At 40.8% G+C, this 18,341-nt stretch overlaps 1 protein-coding gene across 1 annotated transcript; it reads right to left on the bottom strand.

The window, feature by feature from the left end:
• Positions 1-522: 522 nt before the first annotated feature.
• Positions 523-17,285, bottom strand: PHAX (phosphorylated adaptor for RNA export). The gene is made up of 5 exons (XM_032335513.1): positions 17,150-17,285; positions 14,054-14,667; positions 11,650-11,770; positions 7,502-7,585; positions 523-1,785 (listed from the first exon to the last, which is right to left on the bottom strand). Exons 1-5 carry the CDS (start codon positions 17,243-17,245, stop codon positions 1,516-1,518), a joined length of 1,185 nt encoding a protein of 394 aa, XP_032191404.1. The 5' UTR covers positions 17,246-17,285; the 3' UTR covers positions 523-1,515.
• Between the last annotated feature and the right edge of the window lie 1,056 nt (positions 17,286-18,341).

Genomic DNA, 18,341 nt, shown 5'->3' with positions numbered 1-18,341 from the left:
CATTTAAGGTGCCAGTTAGCGGCGCCTGGGTGGCTCAGTCAGTTAAGCATCTGCTTAGGTCATGATCTCAGGGTCCTGAAATGCAGTCCCACTTCAAGTTCCCCACTTAGTGGGGAGTCTGCTTCTCCTCTCTCTGTCTCCCCCTCACCTGCATGCCCCTGTTTATGCTCTTATTCTCTCGATCAAATCAATAAAATCATTAAAAAAAAAAAAAAAAACACCAAAGCAGCAGTTACCTGAATGTTATCTTTCTCAATGTATTGTACCTTTAAAATTACCTCTCGTGAATAACCTCGGAACAATATTCAGTTCTCTATTTAAAATACTTTCTTCCCTTGGTTATAGCAATTTCATGCAAGAATATCTGAGATTAAAAAAATAGTCACTTGAGGGGCACCTGGCTGGCTCGGTCAGAGGAGCATGAGACTCGTGATCTTGGGATCTTGAATTTGAGCCCCAGGATGGGTATAAAGATAACACCAATAAATAATTAAAAAAAAAAAAAAAGTCACTTGAAGCACATTAAGGACTGCCCAAAATCTAATTTTATTTTTTGCATTCTTTACGAATAAAAAGCAACCAATAACCATTTTCCTCTTCTTTTCCCACTTATATCCTTAGATCCAACTTCAATGACTATGTATTCCAGAAACTACCGAAAGACTTTAAGTACTCTTTGTAAATAAGTTTATAACTGCTTCCTACAGATTTTTGCTTAATTTACTTTATAAACCATAGTCAACCCTTAGAACACCTTAACTACCTTTACTTCCTTCAATAAAAATGAGTAATTCCACACTTCAGGCAGCATTTTTAATACCCAACTTCCTTAACATAAGGTAAAACAGTCTTAGGCAAGCAACCACTGAATTTTTTAAATGTCCATAGTAATTACACAGGTATGATCACATTCAGTATTTAGTGTATGATCGCATAATTAGAAAAGTGAAAAACAAAGTTAAGAACCAGTATTTCTTTTGAAAAGCTTCTGATGTTAATTTACTTCTGGACAAATAAGTGGTTAAGAGCCATCAGTATAAACCTATTTTTAGTCTCTATCCTTAAACTGCCTATAAGTTCTTATAACACAGAAAAACTAAATTTGAATGCATTTGTAACAGCTTAACAATGTATGTGCCTTTTTAGGATCTTTTAATGGAATGTTTTAAAACGAATCATAATTCACTGCCTAACTTAGAAAAAGAAAACAAATTTTTGAATGGCATGTTACCATGACCAGGACAAAATTAATTATCAACTAGTAATAACTGACACATGCAACAGATTGAGAAATTAAATCCTCCTCTATATATACCTGTAAGTATTTTGTTAGACATGAGAAATGTTTCTATCAATAACATTCATCTCCCCCCCAGATTTAACTTTATTTTAAACAAGAGAACAGTTCTTTCTCTCCGGATTTTTCTATGTATCAGTGCAAAGTAAAACAAAGCAACTTCAGTAGAAATGGCTTATTACAAGGTTATTCTAAAAAGGCTTATTCCTCCAAATGTACTAAAAGATGTCCAAATCGTGCGAATGATCAACCTCGATGGCTTCCTCTGCATCCAACTTTGTCTCTCCGTGGCCTTCCTGTGGCTCGTCGAGAGAGGCCAGAGCCTCGTTCGTATCACTTGCGAAAGTTTCTCGTGATGTATCGTCATCTTCTTGAAAATTTAGATTTTTAATAGCTTGTTTCATCTTTTTTCCCAACACTTGTGTTCTCCTCTTTCTGGCAGCCTTTTTATTTTCATACTCCTTTTGATTTTCAATGTAGAAAATGTCCTACAATAAAAGAACAACTTCAAGTAAAAACTGCTATGTACTGAACGTTTATTAGAAGGCAGGCCCTTCCTCTACGTTCATTATCTTCATTTCTCACAGAAAACAAGCAAATATTATTAGACTGATAGGACACAGAGTCCAAGAAAGCAGGGAAGCCCCCACTGCAACCAGAGGATGAAGCTTTAATTCATGCTCAACCCCATGCCAGCTCTGGGGTGCACGCTTAGTCAACCATTACGTACCATCTCTATAGCGACAGGTTTCCTAAATGAGAAGATACGGTAGAAAAACCACGTTGTTCAGGATTTAAATAAAATATGATTTGTCCCAACCAAACAGAAGTCTTTGGAATAAGGGTTTACTAACTTTGAAATGGCATCATAACCACACGTGACAGCACATGCTAAGAAACCAAGCCAGGCCTGATGGGTATGACTAAGTATGATCATGTAACCTACACAATGGGAAAAAATCTATCCCTTAAAAAAATGTTACTGTAATTAGCATGAAGAATGTAAATCTGTCAAAAACTTATACCATGAAGCATAAAACTGATGTAATCAGCATTGGGATGTATTCCAGGATGTTAGAAAAGGGACTTTGTAACAGAAAAATAGGAGACTGTTAGTACAGGGCTTCTCCACCAGGGGATCTGAAACCTCAGCTTGCTCCCTGCTGGGCGCTCTGCTCTGTGCAGGGCAGGAGGGTGAGCAGCATGCCAGGCCTCTCCCCAACAGCACACACCTCCTCCATCCCCCAACTGAGACAATCAAACACATCTCCAGGTGTTGCCCAACATCCTCCAAGAGGCAAAATTGCGAGTGGATGAGAGCTGCCAAAGTGCAAAATAACGTTTCATTCAACTACTACGTGGGAAAACATAAAAGGACATCTGGAAACCTGGACACAGACAGCAAAGTGTAGTTTCAGAGGCTACAAAAAGAAAAGTAGGCCAGGGATCTAAAGAGAAGGCCAAAAATGACTATGCTAAAACAGAGAAGGTTCAAAGATTTAGAAGAGAAGTTAGGATAGGTAGGACACCCTACAACCTTCTGGGAAGAGACTATTAAAAGCTATAACTAAGTCACTCCCTATTATATTCTTCAAGTCCATAAATCACAAATCCTTTCTTGTTTATAAAAAGCACTATGGAGGATGGTGAAATAAAGGAAGCCCTCTCCTAATATTTGTGATCGTTTCAAGCAGCACAGAGAACTAGCAGAGGAAGGTGGAAGAAGCCCTGAAATTAAGGGAATAAGGGAAAGTTTCAGAAGTTGAATGCTTTGATGGAAAGAAGGAATAAAAGCATCTGCCAAGAAATGACAAGACTCGGGGTGGAGAAGGAGGGTACAGGTGTAAGAAGTGGAAGGACTAAAGAAAAAGTGACTTCAGATAGGTACCATTTACTGAATGAGCACATTTATACACCAGATACTGTGCTAAGGATTCTTCATTCTCAACAGAACCTTATGCAGTGCGTATTAGCCCTGTCTTCAGATGGGAAAGTGACAGTGCCCATTTTGGCAGCACACACACTAAAATCAGATGAGAAAAGGAAGGCACAAGACTACATAGCCAACATGTGATGGTATAAAGTGTAGGCTCATATATTAGTTCTCCAAATTAACATTCTTAAAACCCACTGTTTACATGGAAGTGTAGTAATTCACAATTTTTTTAAGACTCTACTTACCTGTCAAGGGGAGAGATAAAAAGAAGCTGTGAGGAAAAGTATTTCCATTTCATGGGAAAGCACATCCAAGCGACTCAGAAAAAACAATTCTAAGTAGTACGATGCTTAGGAACACTAAGTAAAATTATAAAGTTTCTCTTTTGCCCCCAAATACATTAAAAACGACATTCCATAGGTTATGAATCTGACAGAAAAATGGGGCAATGGCCCACAGAAATGCTGTTGTAACCTGTTGTTAATGTTGTTACAACAAATGCAGACAGCAGATAATCAGAGAGGAGTTCCTTTGTCCTCCCTTCCCTATCGACCTGCATAGAATTAATTTTACAAGTTAAAACCTAAATGCCATACTACTTGCAGAAGGAGACCAGTACAGCTGAGCTTTTTAAAAGTATAGTAAATTAAGTTTTAACTGCTCTTCATCTTTTTTTCTCTCACGAACTTTGTTATTTTCCAAAACAAAACTTAAAACAACTGAAAACCAAAACAAAATGGCGTCACATACCAATGGAAATCAAATAAAAAAATTGCAAACAAGCCCACTCACTCCATTCAGTTCTGGTTTCTAATGATTAGCATTACAGTGATCACAACAGTAATTATAACATTACCATTTAGATGGTCTGAAATCACCTATGATGAAATTCTATTCACTTTAGGTTTTTTCCTCTAATAACAAAAGGACTCAACCCATGCACATGCAAAAATTTTGGAAAAACACAGAAGTATTTTAAAAGCGAAAACACTTATAATCCCCTGGAGCAGACCAAATCACTGGTAATTTTTTGGTGTTTTACCTATCAACTTAATTGTCTCATGCCTCTGTTACAAATTTGTATTCTGCCTTTTATTATTTTTTTTAAAGATTTTATTTATTTATTTGACAGAGAGAGATCACAAGTAGGCAGAGAGGCAGGCAGAGAGAGAGGAGGAAGCAGGCTCCCCGCCAAGCAGAGAGCCCGATGTGGGGCTCGATCCCAGGACCCTGAGATCAAGACCTGAGCTGAAGGCAGCGGCTTAACCCACTGAGCCACCCAGGCGCCCTGTATTCTGCCTTTTAAAAAAATACGGTATTCATTTTTCTCCTTTTCTTAAAAATGCTTCAAAAATAAAGGCTACATCACGGTCATTTTAAAAATGTCCCTCTTGGGCAACACTCCTCTACTATTAGATATTTCAAATGTTTCTGCTTGTTATAATGCAATGTTTCTGTGGCTTAACGTAAGCTACTAACATTAAAATCTCCTTCCCCATTGCAAAGATATAATTCAGTGAAAACAACCAGTTTCAAGTCAGTATTCTGTGCAATCCCAGGGAGATCACTTTTATCACTTTTCATGTGCATTCCATGGTAACAGCCTCTTTGACAGAACCTGGTACAGATTAAGTCCTATAAATATTTGGCCCAGTGCTGGGGACATGGTGAATAAATGTTATTTTATTCTCTTCTAATTGTTGAAATTGTTTATCCAAAGATTAGTTACCTACAAGAAGTTTTTCCAGATATCACTTTATTTAATCCTTTAAGATCTCCATTCAATAGGCAGGACAGTCCCCACTTTATAAAAGAGAAAATTAAGGCTGAGGGAGATTAAGTGATCTGCTCATAGTCACATAATTACTAACTGGCAAAACTAGATTAAAACCCAGATTTTGAATATTAAAAAATTCTTTTTATCACATTGTGCTATTTCTCTTGACATTTTCCTGTCAAACTATGTTTAATGGTACTTAGAAGCATGTTTCTTCTCAGTATACACCTTTTGTCAGAGATTACACTGGGGGAGAAGGGAGAACATAAGCAATGAACTCTGTTCTACTACTCAATAGGTGTGCTCCTGAGGAAAATTACATTGTTACAAATTTATCAAGGTCATTGCTCCAATTAGGAAAAAAGGCAGTGATGGACAAAAGATTTCAAATGTGCAATAACAGAAACATTTCCTGTAGGAATTTCAACAATAGATTTTTAAAAAATAACTAGAAGTAGACAACCAGAAACTTGAGGAAAAAAAATCTAACACTGAGCTTACATAAAATAAACTCACAAGGAAAGGCAGCTCAAGAAGTGGCTTTTATTTATGTCTTCATTAGCATTATAAATGGCTCAAGGGCATTCCTCCAACCTGTATTACCCACTGTTATGATAAAGAGACTACAAAGCTGCTCAACTACAGTATCTGCATTGCCTGAGTACCATCTCTTTCCCATGCAAGAAGCAAGCTCTCCATCTTGATCCTACCTGCTAAATGTAATCATGTTCCTTAATTAACAAATTAAAAGATGAGGCACCTGCGTGGCTCAGAAGCCTCTGTCTTGTGCTTAGGTCATGATCCCAGTGTCCTGGCACCTGGTTCTCTGCTCAGCAGGGAGCCTGTTTCCTCCTCTCTGCCTGCTTCTCTGCCTACCTGTGATCTCTGTCTGTCAAATAAATGAATAAAAAAATCTTAAAAAAAAAAAACAAATTAAAAGAAATTCTGAGGGGCACCTGGGTGGCTCAGTTGTTAAATGTCTGCCTTCAGTTCAGGTCATGATTCCAGTGTTCTGGGATTAAGCCCCGACATGGGGCTCCCTGCTCGGTGGGGAGCCTGCTTTCCCTCTCCCACTCCCACTGCCCATGTTCCTGCTCTCACTGTCTCTTTCTCTCTCTGTCGAATAAATAAATAAAATCTTTAAAATAAAATAAAATAAAAGATAGGGGCGCCTGGGTGGCTCAGTGGGTTAAGCCACTGCCTTCAGCTCAGGTCATGATCTCAGGGTCCTGGGATCGAGTCCCGCATCGGGCTCTCTGCTCAGTGGGGAGCCTGCTTCCCTCTCTCTCTCTGCCTACTTGTGATCTCTGTCTGTCAAATAAATAAATAAAATCTTAAAAAAAAATAAAATAAAAGATAAATTCTGAGCTGTGAAAATCTCACATTGTAAAAGAACTCCCATATAGGACATTCAGTAATGCAAAATGCTCCCCTAGATTCTAGGGGTGCCTGGGTGGTTCAGTTGTTAAGCGTCTGCCTTTGGCTCAGGTCTTGATCCCAAGGCGCTGGGATTGAGCCCAACATCAGGCTCCCCCCTTGGTGGGAAGCCTGCTTCTCCCTCTCCTGCTTCCCCTGCTTGTGTTCCCCCTCTCACTGCGTCTCTCTCTGTCAAATAAATAAAATTAAAAATAATTTTTTTTTTTAAATCAAAAAGAGAAGAGCCAGATTTTGTGGGGCGGAGGAGGAGCCTAGATTCTAGTTTATAAGAACTACTGGAGACAGAGGAATGAATGAAACAAATCCATGAGGAGACAATGACCAGAATGTGGTTATGTCCTATGAAAAGCCACCTCAGACTCTTCTAAAGGTCTAAATCACAAAAGAAAATGTGGAGTTAAAATAAGGAAAAGAGATACAGTGGAAATCTAGACAGGATCCTGGTTTGGAGGGAAAAAAGGCAAACAATACGTTCTTGGGACAATTCAGGAAACCGGAATATGATTAAGATGTTAGATGGTACTATGAAACTATTCTTTCCCTTAGGTGAAGCTTGGTAGAAAACTGTCCTTATTACTGACAGATGCTTACTGAAAAAATTAGGGCTGAGTGTCATGATGTTCTTAACTTACTACCAAATAGTACAGAAAAACAACTGTAAGATAAGAATCTCAAATTCTTGAGATTAACAACCCCTAAATGTTAGTGTAGGAAATTCATCCTATTATTCTTTCATCTATTCTGCATGTTTGAAATTTTTAATTAATAAAAAGTTGTAGAAGGTAGATAATACGTTCTAAAAAGACCAGAAATTACGTGCTCAAAGACCAGGAAAACGACACAAAGGAAATTGTGACCTTGGCTTGGAAAGGGAAGAACAAGAGGAGGCAGAGTTTAGAAAAGCACGTGTTTTACCTGAAATGAGACAATGACAGAATTGGTCAATTTAAGGCAGACCAGGTGATAGGGATTAGGAGAATATGCAGCTAGAACCCAAGCAGAAGTAAAAATATGATAGATCTTAAAAGTCAAAGAAGGACACTATAATTTTTACCTTAATTTGTTCCTCGCTGATACTAGGAGTGTTTTTCAGGAGATTCAGGAAAACTCCACCTGGTGTTCTTCTTCGACTACCATTCTATGAAGAGAAAGAGAAAAATGATACTGTGTAGACTGTTCCTATGAATGGCTCAAAGCATCTTTTAAACAGAAAGGTACCTAAAGAAAGAAAAGGATCTTCCCTGATCACCACAGTTTAACTGCAATGTCCTCCTCTCTTCTCCACACCTCCATGAGATCTATTTCTTTTATCATAGCACTTATCACTTGCTAACATACCTGAAGATGTATTTATTCTTTATACGTTGTCTCAATCCCACTCCCACCTACAGGGTAAGATTGCTCTGTTTACAACAGTGCCTAGTACACAGCAATAAATAATCGTACAAGAAAAATGTACAGCTCAGTCATTTAAGCGTCTGCCTTCAGGTCAGGTGATGATCTCAGGGTCCTGGGATTGAGCCCTACATCGAGCCCCCTACTCGGTGGTGAGTCTGCTTCTCCCTTTCCCTCTGCCCCTCACCTCACCTTTTTTTGGGAAGATTTTATTTATTTGAGAAAGATAGAGAGCACAAGTAGGCAGAGCAGCATGCAGAAGAAAGAAGGAGGCTCTCTGCTGAGCGGGGAGCCCGATGTGGGGCTCCATCCCAGGATCCTGGGATCATGACCTGAGCCGAAGGCAGCCACTTAACTGAATGAACCACCCAGTCGCCCCCAAATAAAACGTTTAAGAAAGAATAAAAAAGGGGCGCCTGGGTGGCTCAGTGGGTTAAGCCGCTGCCTTCAGCTCAGGTCATGATCTCAGGGTCCTGGAATCGAGTCCCGTATCGGGCTCTCTGCTCAGCGGGGAGCCTGCTTCCCTCTCTCTCTCTCTCTGCCTGCCTCTCCGTCTAATTGTGATTTCTCTCTGTCAAATAAATAAATAAAATCTTAAAAAAAAAAAAAAGAAAGAAAGAAAGAAAGAAAAAATAAAAAAAACCTGTCTATTAAAAGAAAGTGAGGGGCACCTGGGTGGCTCAGTGGGCTAAAGCCTCTGCCTTCAGCTCAGGTCATGATCCCAGGGTGCTGGGATCGAGCCCCGCATCGGGCTCTCTGCTCCGTGGAAAGCCTGCTTCCTTCTCTCTCTCTCTCTGCCTGCCTCTCCGCCTACTTGTGATATCTCTCTCTGTCAAATAAATAAATAAAATCTTTAAAAAAAAAAAAAAAAAAAAAGAAAGTGAATTTGGACTTGCATCTTTCCAATAACCAGTAGATTTTCACTAGCTCATTCAATAAAAGCTTTTATTACTACAGTATTAAGATATTAATGAATCTATAACTTTGGGGTCAACTAAACAAAAATCCAAGTACCTCAGCAGTGACAAACAAGGGTGCCAGTACATTCATGATTATTGTAATTTATTTTGTTGTCAAGTTCTATTTTGACTTCTGAAATCTATATTCACATCCTATTCCCATAGCCAACGCTATCAATTCTAACGGGTTTCTTTTCTCTCCACCTTCACAGCATAATAGTGATTCATTCTCATGTGATATTACCATTCAGATTCATGAAGAACAAATAAGAAGGAGACATTCAAGCTTCATCCTCACCATGCAGTGAAAGCTGAATTAAATGAGATCTCCAGAACCATATGGGGAAAAGTACCACTGCCTGTGATCTGGCCCTAAGCAGAGTAGTGCTCTTTCTGCCATTCTCAAGCAGTAAAGTGTTTCTTACTTCACATCTGTCAGAGTGGCTAGTAACAAGACAAAAGGGAGTAACAAACTTCCTTTTGTGAGAATGTGGAGAAAAGGGAATTTTTGAGCACTGTTGGTGGGAATGTAAACTGGTACAGCCAGTATGGGAAACAGTGCAGAGGTTCTTCAAAAAATTCAAAACAGAAATACCATATGATTCAGCAATTCCACTGCTGGGTATCCACCCAAAGAAAACAAAAACACAAATTTGAAAAGACATATGGACCCCTATGTTTACTACAGAATTATTTAAGACAGCCAAAATGGGGCGCCTAGGTGACTCAGTCATTAAGTGTCTGCCTCTGGCTCAGGTCATAATCCCAGGGTCCTGGGATCGAGTCTAGCAATGGGCTCCTTGCTTAGCAGGAAGATTGCTTCTCCCTCTCCCACTGCCCCCTGCCTGTATTCTGTCTTTTCCTGTTTCTATGTCAAATAAATAAATAAAATCTTAAAAAAATAATAAAACTTAAAAATAATAAAACAGCCAAAACATGAAAGCAACCTCAGTGTCCAATGGTGAGTAAAGATGATATAACTCTTATCTATATATACGATGAAATATCACTTGGCTATAAAAAAGTACGAAGTTTTGTCATTCTCATCATGGATGGACATAGAGGATATAATGCAAAGTAAGTCAGAAAGAACAAGCCAGATTACTTCATTTATATGTGGAATCTAAAAACCAAAACAAACCTGTTTACCAAAAAACCATAAAAAGACTCAAAAATACAGAGAAAAAACTAGTGGTGGCCAGAGGGGTAGAGGGTGGGGGAATGGACAAAACAGGTGAAGGGCATACCTTACCGGGTACAAACTTCCAGTGACACAATAAAGTCACAGGATGGAAAGTACAGCATGGGGAGTATAATCAGTCATACTGTAATAATAACTTTGGAGCACCTGGGTGGCTCACCTGGTTAAGCATCTGCCTTAGTTCAGCTCAGGTCATGATCCTGGGGTCCTGGAAGTAGGCCCAGAGTCGGGCTTCCTGACCACGAGGGAGTCTGCTTCTCCCTCTGCCCCTCCCCATCGCTCATGTTCACTCTCTCAATTAAATAAATAAAATCTTAAAAAAATATATTGTAATAACTTCATATAGAGACAGCTGATAACTATGCTCACATGGTGAGCATTCTGTAAGGTTTGTAATTGTCAAATCACTATGTTGTACAGTTAAAATTATTTTTGTATGTCAACTATACTTCAGTTAAAATAACAAAACACAAAACAGTAAAGTTTAAAGAAAAACAATTACTAAAGTGTTTCTCAAAAAAAATAAAAATAAAAAAGTGTTTCTCAAGTTTTTGTTCACTGTTGCTTCCCCTACCCTAAGGAGCCTTTGCAGAGTTTTTCCTACCCTAAAGTCCCACCATCTATGGAACTTTAATACCCACTGATACACTGTACATCTACCCGTGTTTTATACATATATATGTGTTTTCGGGGTTTCTTTTTTTTGGCCCCAAGACCAATCTTTAAGAATGCATGAATGAAACGAACCCAAAGCAACATGCCTGTTCATCACTGCCAACTAGGGGCTGGGTACACTGTGGTATTTTATGTATATCATCTTGTCTCATCCTGTCCCCAATTTGCACCCGGGAGAAAGCAGCTCTGAGAAGTCAAATAATATAGCCACATCCCACACGTAGGAAGTTGCAGATCCAGAATTCAAAACAAGGTATCCCAAGTTCTAAAATCTGTATTCTTAAAAATTTGAGTTTCCAAGTTCCCTCCAGACTATTTTCTTAAAATTTCAGCCCCTATTCTTAATGAATTCTATAAGAGATGTGTTGTTGACTGCACATTAACAGAATACAACTTATGTATGGTTTTTGTAAGGGAAGTAGTAATTGCAAAAACTAACTACACATAATTTTTAAATTCAGTTTCTTAAAATTTGAGCCACACTGTAATAATAAGAGATAATAAGGTATCCAACAATAAGAGATCCAACAATCAGAAACAAGTTTATTGGGGTGCCTGGGTGGCTTAGTGGGTTAAAGGTTAAATCGGGCTCTCTGCTCAGCAGGGAGCCTGCTTCCTCCTCTTGCTCTGCTTGTCTCTCTGCCTACTTGTGATCTGTCTGTCAAATAAATAAATAAAATCTTAAAAAAAAAAAAAAAGAAACAAGTTTATTTTATTAAAAAAAAAAATCACATGAGGGGCACCTGGGTGGCTCAGTGGGTTGGAGCCTCTGCCTTCAGCTCAGGTCATGACCCCAGGGTCCTGGGATATTGCCCCACATTGGGCGCTCTGCTCAGCAGGAACCCTGCTTCCTCCTCTCTCTCTGCCTGCCTTTCTGCCTACTTGTGATCTCTGTCAAATAAATAAAATCTTAAAAAAAAAAATCACATGAAACACAATACAAAATGGAAACAATAGAGCAGTAAGTCTTACCATTATAAAAAGGCCACCATTTTGTTCAACTTCAGCAGTTTCCATCAGAAGTTCAATTGCCTTTTTATTCCCAATAATTCTCACTACTCGCATTATCAGATCTTTCTTTGGTTCCTGCAACCTGTTAAGGAACAGAGTAAAATAATATTAATCTCTTTATTTCTTGTATAAAGTTGAAGAAATATATCTTTGTCTCCAGTTTAATTCCCAAGTAGAATCAAAATCCTATTCTGGTAACATCTGTTTTTTACAATCTTCAATATTTAACCTTAGAATCACTGACATGCCAACACTACTACCTTGGGTCAAAGAGACAGTTAACTCAAGATTCCATCTCAAGTTTCAGAACTGGCCTTTTCATTTTGCCTTAATGGACTACGGTGAATTTCATAATAAATGTGCACATCCAGCAAGGGGAATGCAAGCCTAAAAGCAAAAGAAGGTAAATCCATTCTTGTCAAAACCAGTAACAAACATACAATATGCTCTCAATTATCATGCCTACAAGTTAGTTCTCATAAATCCAGAGATGTGTGGGAACTTTAAAGTGGATAGGATCTTTCTCTCAGTCTCTCTGCTTCAGAACAAAGGCCATAGCTAATACTAACTGATGACTTACCACGGGATGAGCACAATCCTAAAACCTTTGTATGCATTATCTCAGTTAATCACCTCAACAACCTTATGAACTAGGTACTTATTTTCATCTTACCACTGAGAGGTAAAAACACAGGAAACCTAATACTCCTCACATCATAGTCCACACTCCATAGAGATGAGTGAGGATTAACACAGAAGTTCTACCAGTTCTTTAACTAGACCTAGTTTTCTTGCTCCTTTTCAACAAGACGCAGTGAATTACTGGAGAAAGAGCACTGGACTAGGAACAAAGCAACCAAGGTTTAGTTCCAAATCTGACACTTAAAACTGTGACTTTGGACAAGCCATATTAAACTACTGGGTCTCAGTTTCCTTATCAGTAAAATGAAGGCTTTGGTTTACAAAATCTCTAAATTCTTTTCCAACAGTCAAATTCCAAGCTCACTCTGTAGGTTAAAAGTCTAGTATTAGCATTATTATTCTTGAACCATATCTTGTTTTTTTTTTTAATATTTTATTTATTTTTACAAGTAGGCAGAGAGGCAGGCAGAGAGAGAGAGAGGAGGAAGCAGGCTCCCTGCTGAGCAGAGAGCCTAATGTGGGACTCGATCCCAGGACCCTGAGATCATGACCTGAGCCGAAGGCAGAGGCTTTAACCCACTGAGCCACCCAGGCACCCCGAACCATATCTGTTTTTAAATTTGTTCCTTAATACTTAGAGCTAAGAAAAAGTTAAACAAAATCTGAACTTGTTGAAAATAAATTTACCATATGCCAAGAAATTCTACTTCTAGGTATTTACTCAGGAAAAATTAAAATACATGTCCTAATATCTGCATGTAAAAGCGCATAGAGCTTTTTTTTTTTTTTTCATATTATGCTCATACAGCATGATAGTCAAAAAATAAAATAGCAACATGGTTTGCATATGTATAGAAATTTAAAAATTAAGTATTGATGCCTACTACAAAATGGACAAGTCTCAAAAACATTACAAATACAGACCACACACTGTATGATTCCATTATTATGAAATGTCCAGAAAATGCTAATTTATGCCAACAGAAAGTAGATGAGCAGTTATTTGGGATAGGAACAAAGAATAACTTTAGGGGAGCCTAGGTGGCTCAGTTGGTTAAGCGTCTGCCTTTGGCTCAGGTCATGATCCCAGGGTCCTGGGATCGAGCCCCACATGGGGGCTCCTTGCTCAGCAGGGAGCCTGCTTCTCCCTCCCCCTGCTCCCACTTGTGTGCACAAGCACTCTGTCAAATAAATAAATAAATAATAAATAAATGTTTTAAAAACAAAACAAAACAAAAAACCCAAAACCAAAACCTTTAAATGGGCATATAGTCATGATGGATCTTTATAGGATGATGTTTTTTAAAAGTGATTTTTGGTGATATTCATAAAACCGATAAATTTACTAAAGAATCAACACCCAAGATGGGTGGATTTTATCAAGTGTACAATATGCCTCAATGAAGTTATAAAAGGTCATGAATATTTGGAAACACTACAAATGAGCAAAAGCAAAGCAAAAACCAAACACCCATGATTTAAAAACATATTCTTTGATCTAAAGAGCTCCAAAGCACTAAATGACAAAAATCATTAAGATTTCAAAAAAGCAAAAAAAAAAAAAAAAGTCCATAAAAGTTAACAAAATTTCATTATTTTTATCAGGCCTGTCCAAACTTAGGAAACACAAAGAAACATCACCCTTAATGCATTTGGAATTATTTCCTATAAACGGAAGACAGTTGGTCAAGTGCTCATTTGCAGGCCAAATTTTAATGCTCACCTGAAAGAAATTTCATCAGCCACTTTCTCTTGCGAATCGTCCTCTGTGATCTCATATCGGCCTTTATAGTCCATTTCTAGTCTGTCCCCCAGTCTGTCTTTGACAGGTCGTTTCCGTTTGAGATGACCTTGCCCATTTTCCTCTTCCTTTGATCCCATTTTTTTGCCTCCATGCATATATTCATCTAGCTCTTTGTCTAATTCTTTTGTATGTTCTTGAGATTCCCTCTTAAGTTTCTTAGCAAGTAAATAATTGTAAGTCTCGGATTGTCTGCTTTTGTCAATAGTACCCTCCATTCCCAAGATACCAAGTTCAGTGGCCACTGCATCTTGATTCTGTTCTTGAAGCACAGCACCCCATATGTTGTTAACCTTCTTTCCTCCAGGAACAGGTGGTTTCTCGCAGCTCTGGCCAAACTGAAAAGGCTCTGGCTTCGGAAGTGGGTTAAAACATTTCTGTCGCTTGCGTTTCCAAAGGGAGCTATCATCATCTGAATCAGAAAAACTCTCTTCACTTGAATCCACACTTTTAACAGTCCGATAATGTGATACTGGTGCACATGGTGTTGCAGTACCCTGGAAGGGCCTCACTGCGCTGTCCCCACCTAGTGTTTTCTGCAAGTAAAAGGAAATACAATCAATTCCACCAAACATATTAAATAGACTCACCATGTGCTATTTAAAAAGAAAATTATTTCGGGATTCAGCCAAACCACTGAAGCAGAAAAATCCTCAATGAATCTCTGAAACCAACCCAGTCCCTTCTTTTCTAAAGTTCCACATGGAATTTGCCAATTTTAAAACCATTACAAATTCGTATTTCTAAAGCTAATACAGAAATTAGTTCTAAAGTCTCTTTCTAAAAAGCTATTTAATTCCCACATCAGAAGATTTTCAGTATTTACGGTTATTGTCAGAATGTTTAAAAATGCACAATAACTTCGTAACAGTTGTGAAAATTAAAAGGAAACCTCACTAAACTGGAGTCAGGAAGCTTGAAGGGGGAGTTTTCATATCCTATCAGAGGAAAAGACCTGATGTTTCATCTCCCACAGGAAGAAGCCTATATCTTACTAACACAGCAGGAGAAGATTTTCTTCTTGCCTGGCAACAGTCCAGGCTATAAGACTGTCCCAACTCAGCCAATGAAAAGCCATATACTTTATTTTTTTAAAAAGATTTTATTTATTTATTTATTAGAAAGAGAAAGAGAGAGAGAGAGGGAGACAAGCAGGGGGAAGGGCGGAGACAGCAGCAGACTCCCTGTGGAGCAGGGAGCCCAATGCAGGGCTTGATCCCAGAACCCTGGGATCATGACCTGAGCTGAAGGCAAATGCTTAACAGATGGAGTTACCCACGCAACCCAAAAAACCACTACTTTTAACTCCCAGTTTATTCCAGTGGACTTTTTTACAGCCCTTCTCAACTTCTCCCCTTCCTCTATAAAAGAGCATTCCTCTGTTTCCTACTTGTCTATGGTTTTGCCCTAGCATGCCTGTTCAGTTGTGATTCTCTGCTGTTCCAGAATAAACCCTTTTTTGCTGGTAAGATAACTGGTTAAAGGTTAACCAGTTGTTAACAGAGTATGTTCTCTTTCCAAACATGTATTTCTTGCATTTGGACACAACCAACTTCCTTTATACAGTTTAGTGACCACACTCTTTTGAGATCAGATAATCAACTCCTTTGGGTAAGAATTCCTGCCACACTATTAAAACTGCATAGTCCATGGCATTAAGTTTACGAAGTCATGGGTCAATCTATGTAAAACCACCTGGAAAAGATTGAAAACCTAAACTGAAACCTTCATATCAACTTCTTAAGACATCTATATGCAAAAGGGAGCACCTTGGGGCTTCTGGGTGGCTCAGTCAGTTAAGTATTGGACTCCCTGATTTGGCCCAGCTTATGATCTCAGAGTCATGAAATCAAGCCTCACCTTGGGCTCCACCTCGGAACCTCAGCACTTAGCTTGGGATTCTCTCTGCCCCTTCCCCATCTCTCTCCCTAAAATAAATAAAATCTTATTAAAAAAAAAAAAACAACAACAACCCACACTTGTGTTTTGTACTAAACGAAGGATTTGCTGAGCTCCCCAGTGTTCAGCACGATGGCTTATGACATATGATAGGTGATCAAGAAACATTTATTTAAAAAAAGGGGGGATCTTATTATTTGCGCTATTATGTGCTAGAAATGGCGGCAGGAGGGGGTGATTTAAGTCAATAAAGAGGCAATCTTCCCATCTTTAAATAACCACAGCATTTAAGATTTATCAGTCCTTACTGTTCACTGTGACTCACTGAATCCTTAGAGACACCCTATCAGTGGCGTACTTTTAGGATTCTCATTATACAAATTGGGGCACTAGGCTAAAAACCCTGCCACTGGTCACGCAGTGGAGGCGCCAGTTTTCGAATGCAGGCAGCAGCCTGGCACAAAGCCTGGTCCAAGCGTCTGCGACCTAGCAGGCAATCAAGACAAACTCCCCTTTAAGAAAGCGGAGAGATTAATGCAAAACCCGGTGCCGCATTATTGCGTGGCGAAACTAGATCTGATGGGACTATGGAAAACCAGGCCCTTGAGCAAATGATGGACTTCATTCCCGGTTTTCAGTTTCCCTCTCTGATCAGGGCGAAAAGGAGCGCCAGAGGATGTTTCTGCCCGCTGTCCCCTGGTTCTACATTTTCGGCGTCCTCTGCCGGGCCGGGACACCCTAACCAGGCTACCGTGGGGGGGATACTTCCCAAATTTAGAAAACCCAGAGCGGCACCCTGCAGGCGGAGAAGAGCCGGCCGCACGCCAGCCAGCAGGAGGCCGCAAGCCCCGCCGCCCAGCTTGGCAACGAGATGCCGGGTCAGGGTTCCGACGGCCCGCCGTGGCGTCCCCCTGTCCAGCGCCTCCCCCCGGCCGCCGGGGCCCGCGGGGGACGCCCGGCCCGGGTCGCCCGGCCGCCGCTCATCCATACAGTCGCCCGTCCCTTCCCGCAGTCACGGCTCCACCCGCAAGCCCCTCACCCGCCCCGCCGCCGGCCCCTCCTCGCAGCCCGGCCTGCGCGCTCCCGGCTCCGAACGACCCGCCTGCCCTTTACACTCACCGGCACCTGCAGCGGCCTGTCGCTGGGTGCGACCGTCATGTCGGAATCCGAGTCGGAAAGCTGCCCATCTTCCATGTCGCCGGCGTCCTGCGCCATCTTCCCGCGGCGTGGCGCGGCGGGTCAGGAGAACACTTCCGGCGCGGCGGCGGGAAGGGCCGGCGGGCTGCGGCTGCTCGGGCGCCCCCGCGAGGGGAGTCGCTCCCGCCGCTACGGCCCGCGCGGGGCTTTCTCCTCACGCCTGGGTCTGCATTGACGAATACGCATCATCATGACAAATTGTGCACCACTTGCACCGCTCTGGGGGAAATGATGAACCTCCCGTTTCCCCAGTACTCCTGCGTGTTTTCTCCCCAGCTTTCTTTTCGTGCCAACCTCAGGTTGTGCCCGGACAGCGGCCGTCGGGGATTCCTCCCTTGGCCTCGCCTTCCTCACCAAGATGCCCTGCGCAGGTCTTCTCGCTCCCACTCTTGTTCCTGCACGACCCACTCTTCTTGTAGCTCCTTGCAGAGCCTTTCAGGCAGCACCTCAGGCAACACCTCAGGTCGTTACCCTCCTCAGACCTTCCAGAGACTTCGCTCCGCGCAGGTGGGTTCTAAGTTCTCCGCCGGGCACACGCAGCCGTCTGTGTTGTGTCCAGCTCCGAAGCCGTGCTGGTGCTGCTCTCGCTGTCCCTCAGGCATCCTTTGTTCTTCAGGGGTTCAAGGCCTTTGCAGTTGCCGTTGCCTCTGCCTGGAGGAACCCTGACACCTGGTTCTTTGCGCAGGTTGTTCTCCTCCATGATTAGGTTTTCCCATCCAGGGCCACCTTCTCCGAGTGTCCTTCTTCGACCACCCTAACTAAAACAAGATCCTCTACTGCCACTCTTGAGCGCTTTTCTTCATGACATCAATAGTCCTATTTGTATTTGTTGTGTGGGTTTTATTTATTTATTTATTTATTTATTTTGACAGATCACAAGTAGGCAGAGAAGCAGGCAGAGAGAAAGGGAAGCTGACTCCCTGCTGAGCAGAGAGCCGGATGTGGGGCTCGATCCCAGGACTCTGGGATCATGACCTGAGCTGAAGGCAGAGGCTTTAACCCACTGAGCGACCCAGGCGCCTCCTGTGTGTATTTGTTTTGTTGTTATTTATTTATCTATTTATTTATTTATTTATGTCTTCGTTCTCCTCTGGAATGCCTGTTTTATTTATTT

The sequence above is a fragment of the Mustela erminea genome, chromosome 3 (genome assembly GCF_009829155.1).
Source record: "Mustela erminea isolate mMusErm1 chromosome 3, mMusErm1.Pri, whole genome shotgun sequence".
NCBI lineage: Eukaryota > Metazoa > Chordata > Mammalia > Carnivora > Mustelidae > Mustela > Mustela erminea.
Note: the sequence above shows the minus strand (reverse complement) of the source record. Positions and strands in the feature narration are given on the sequence as shown.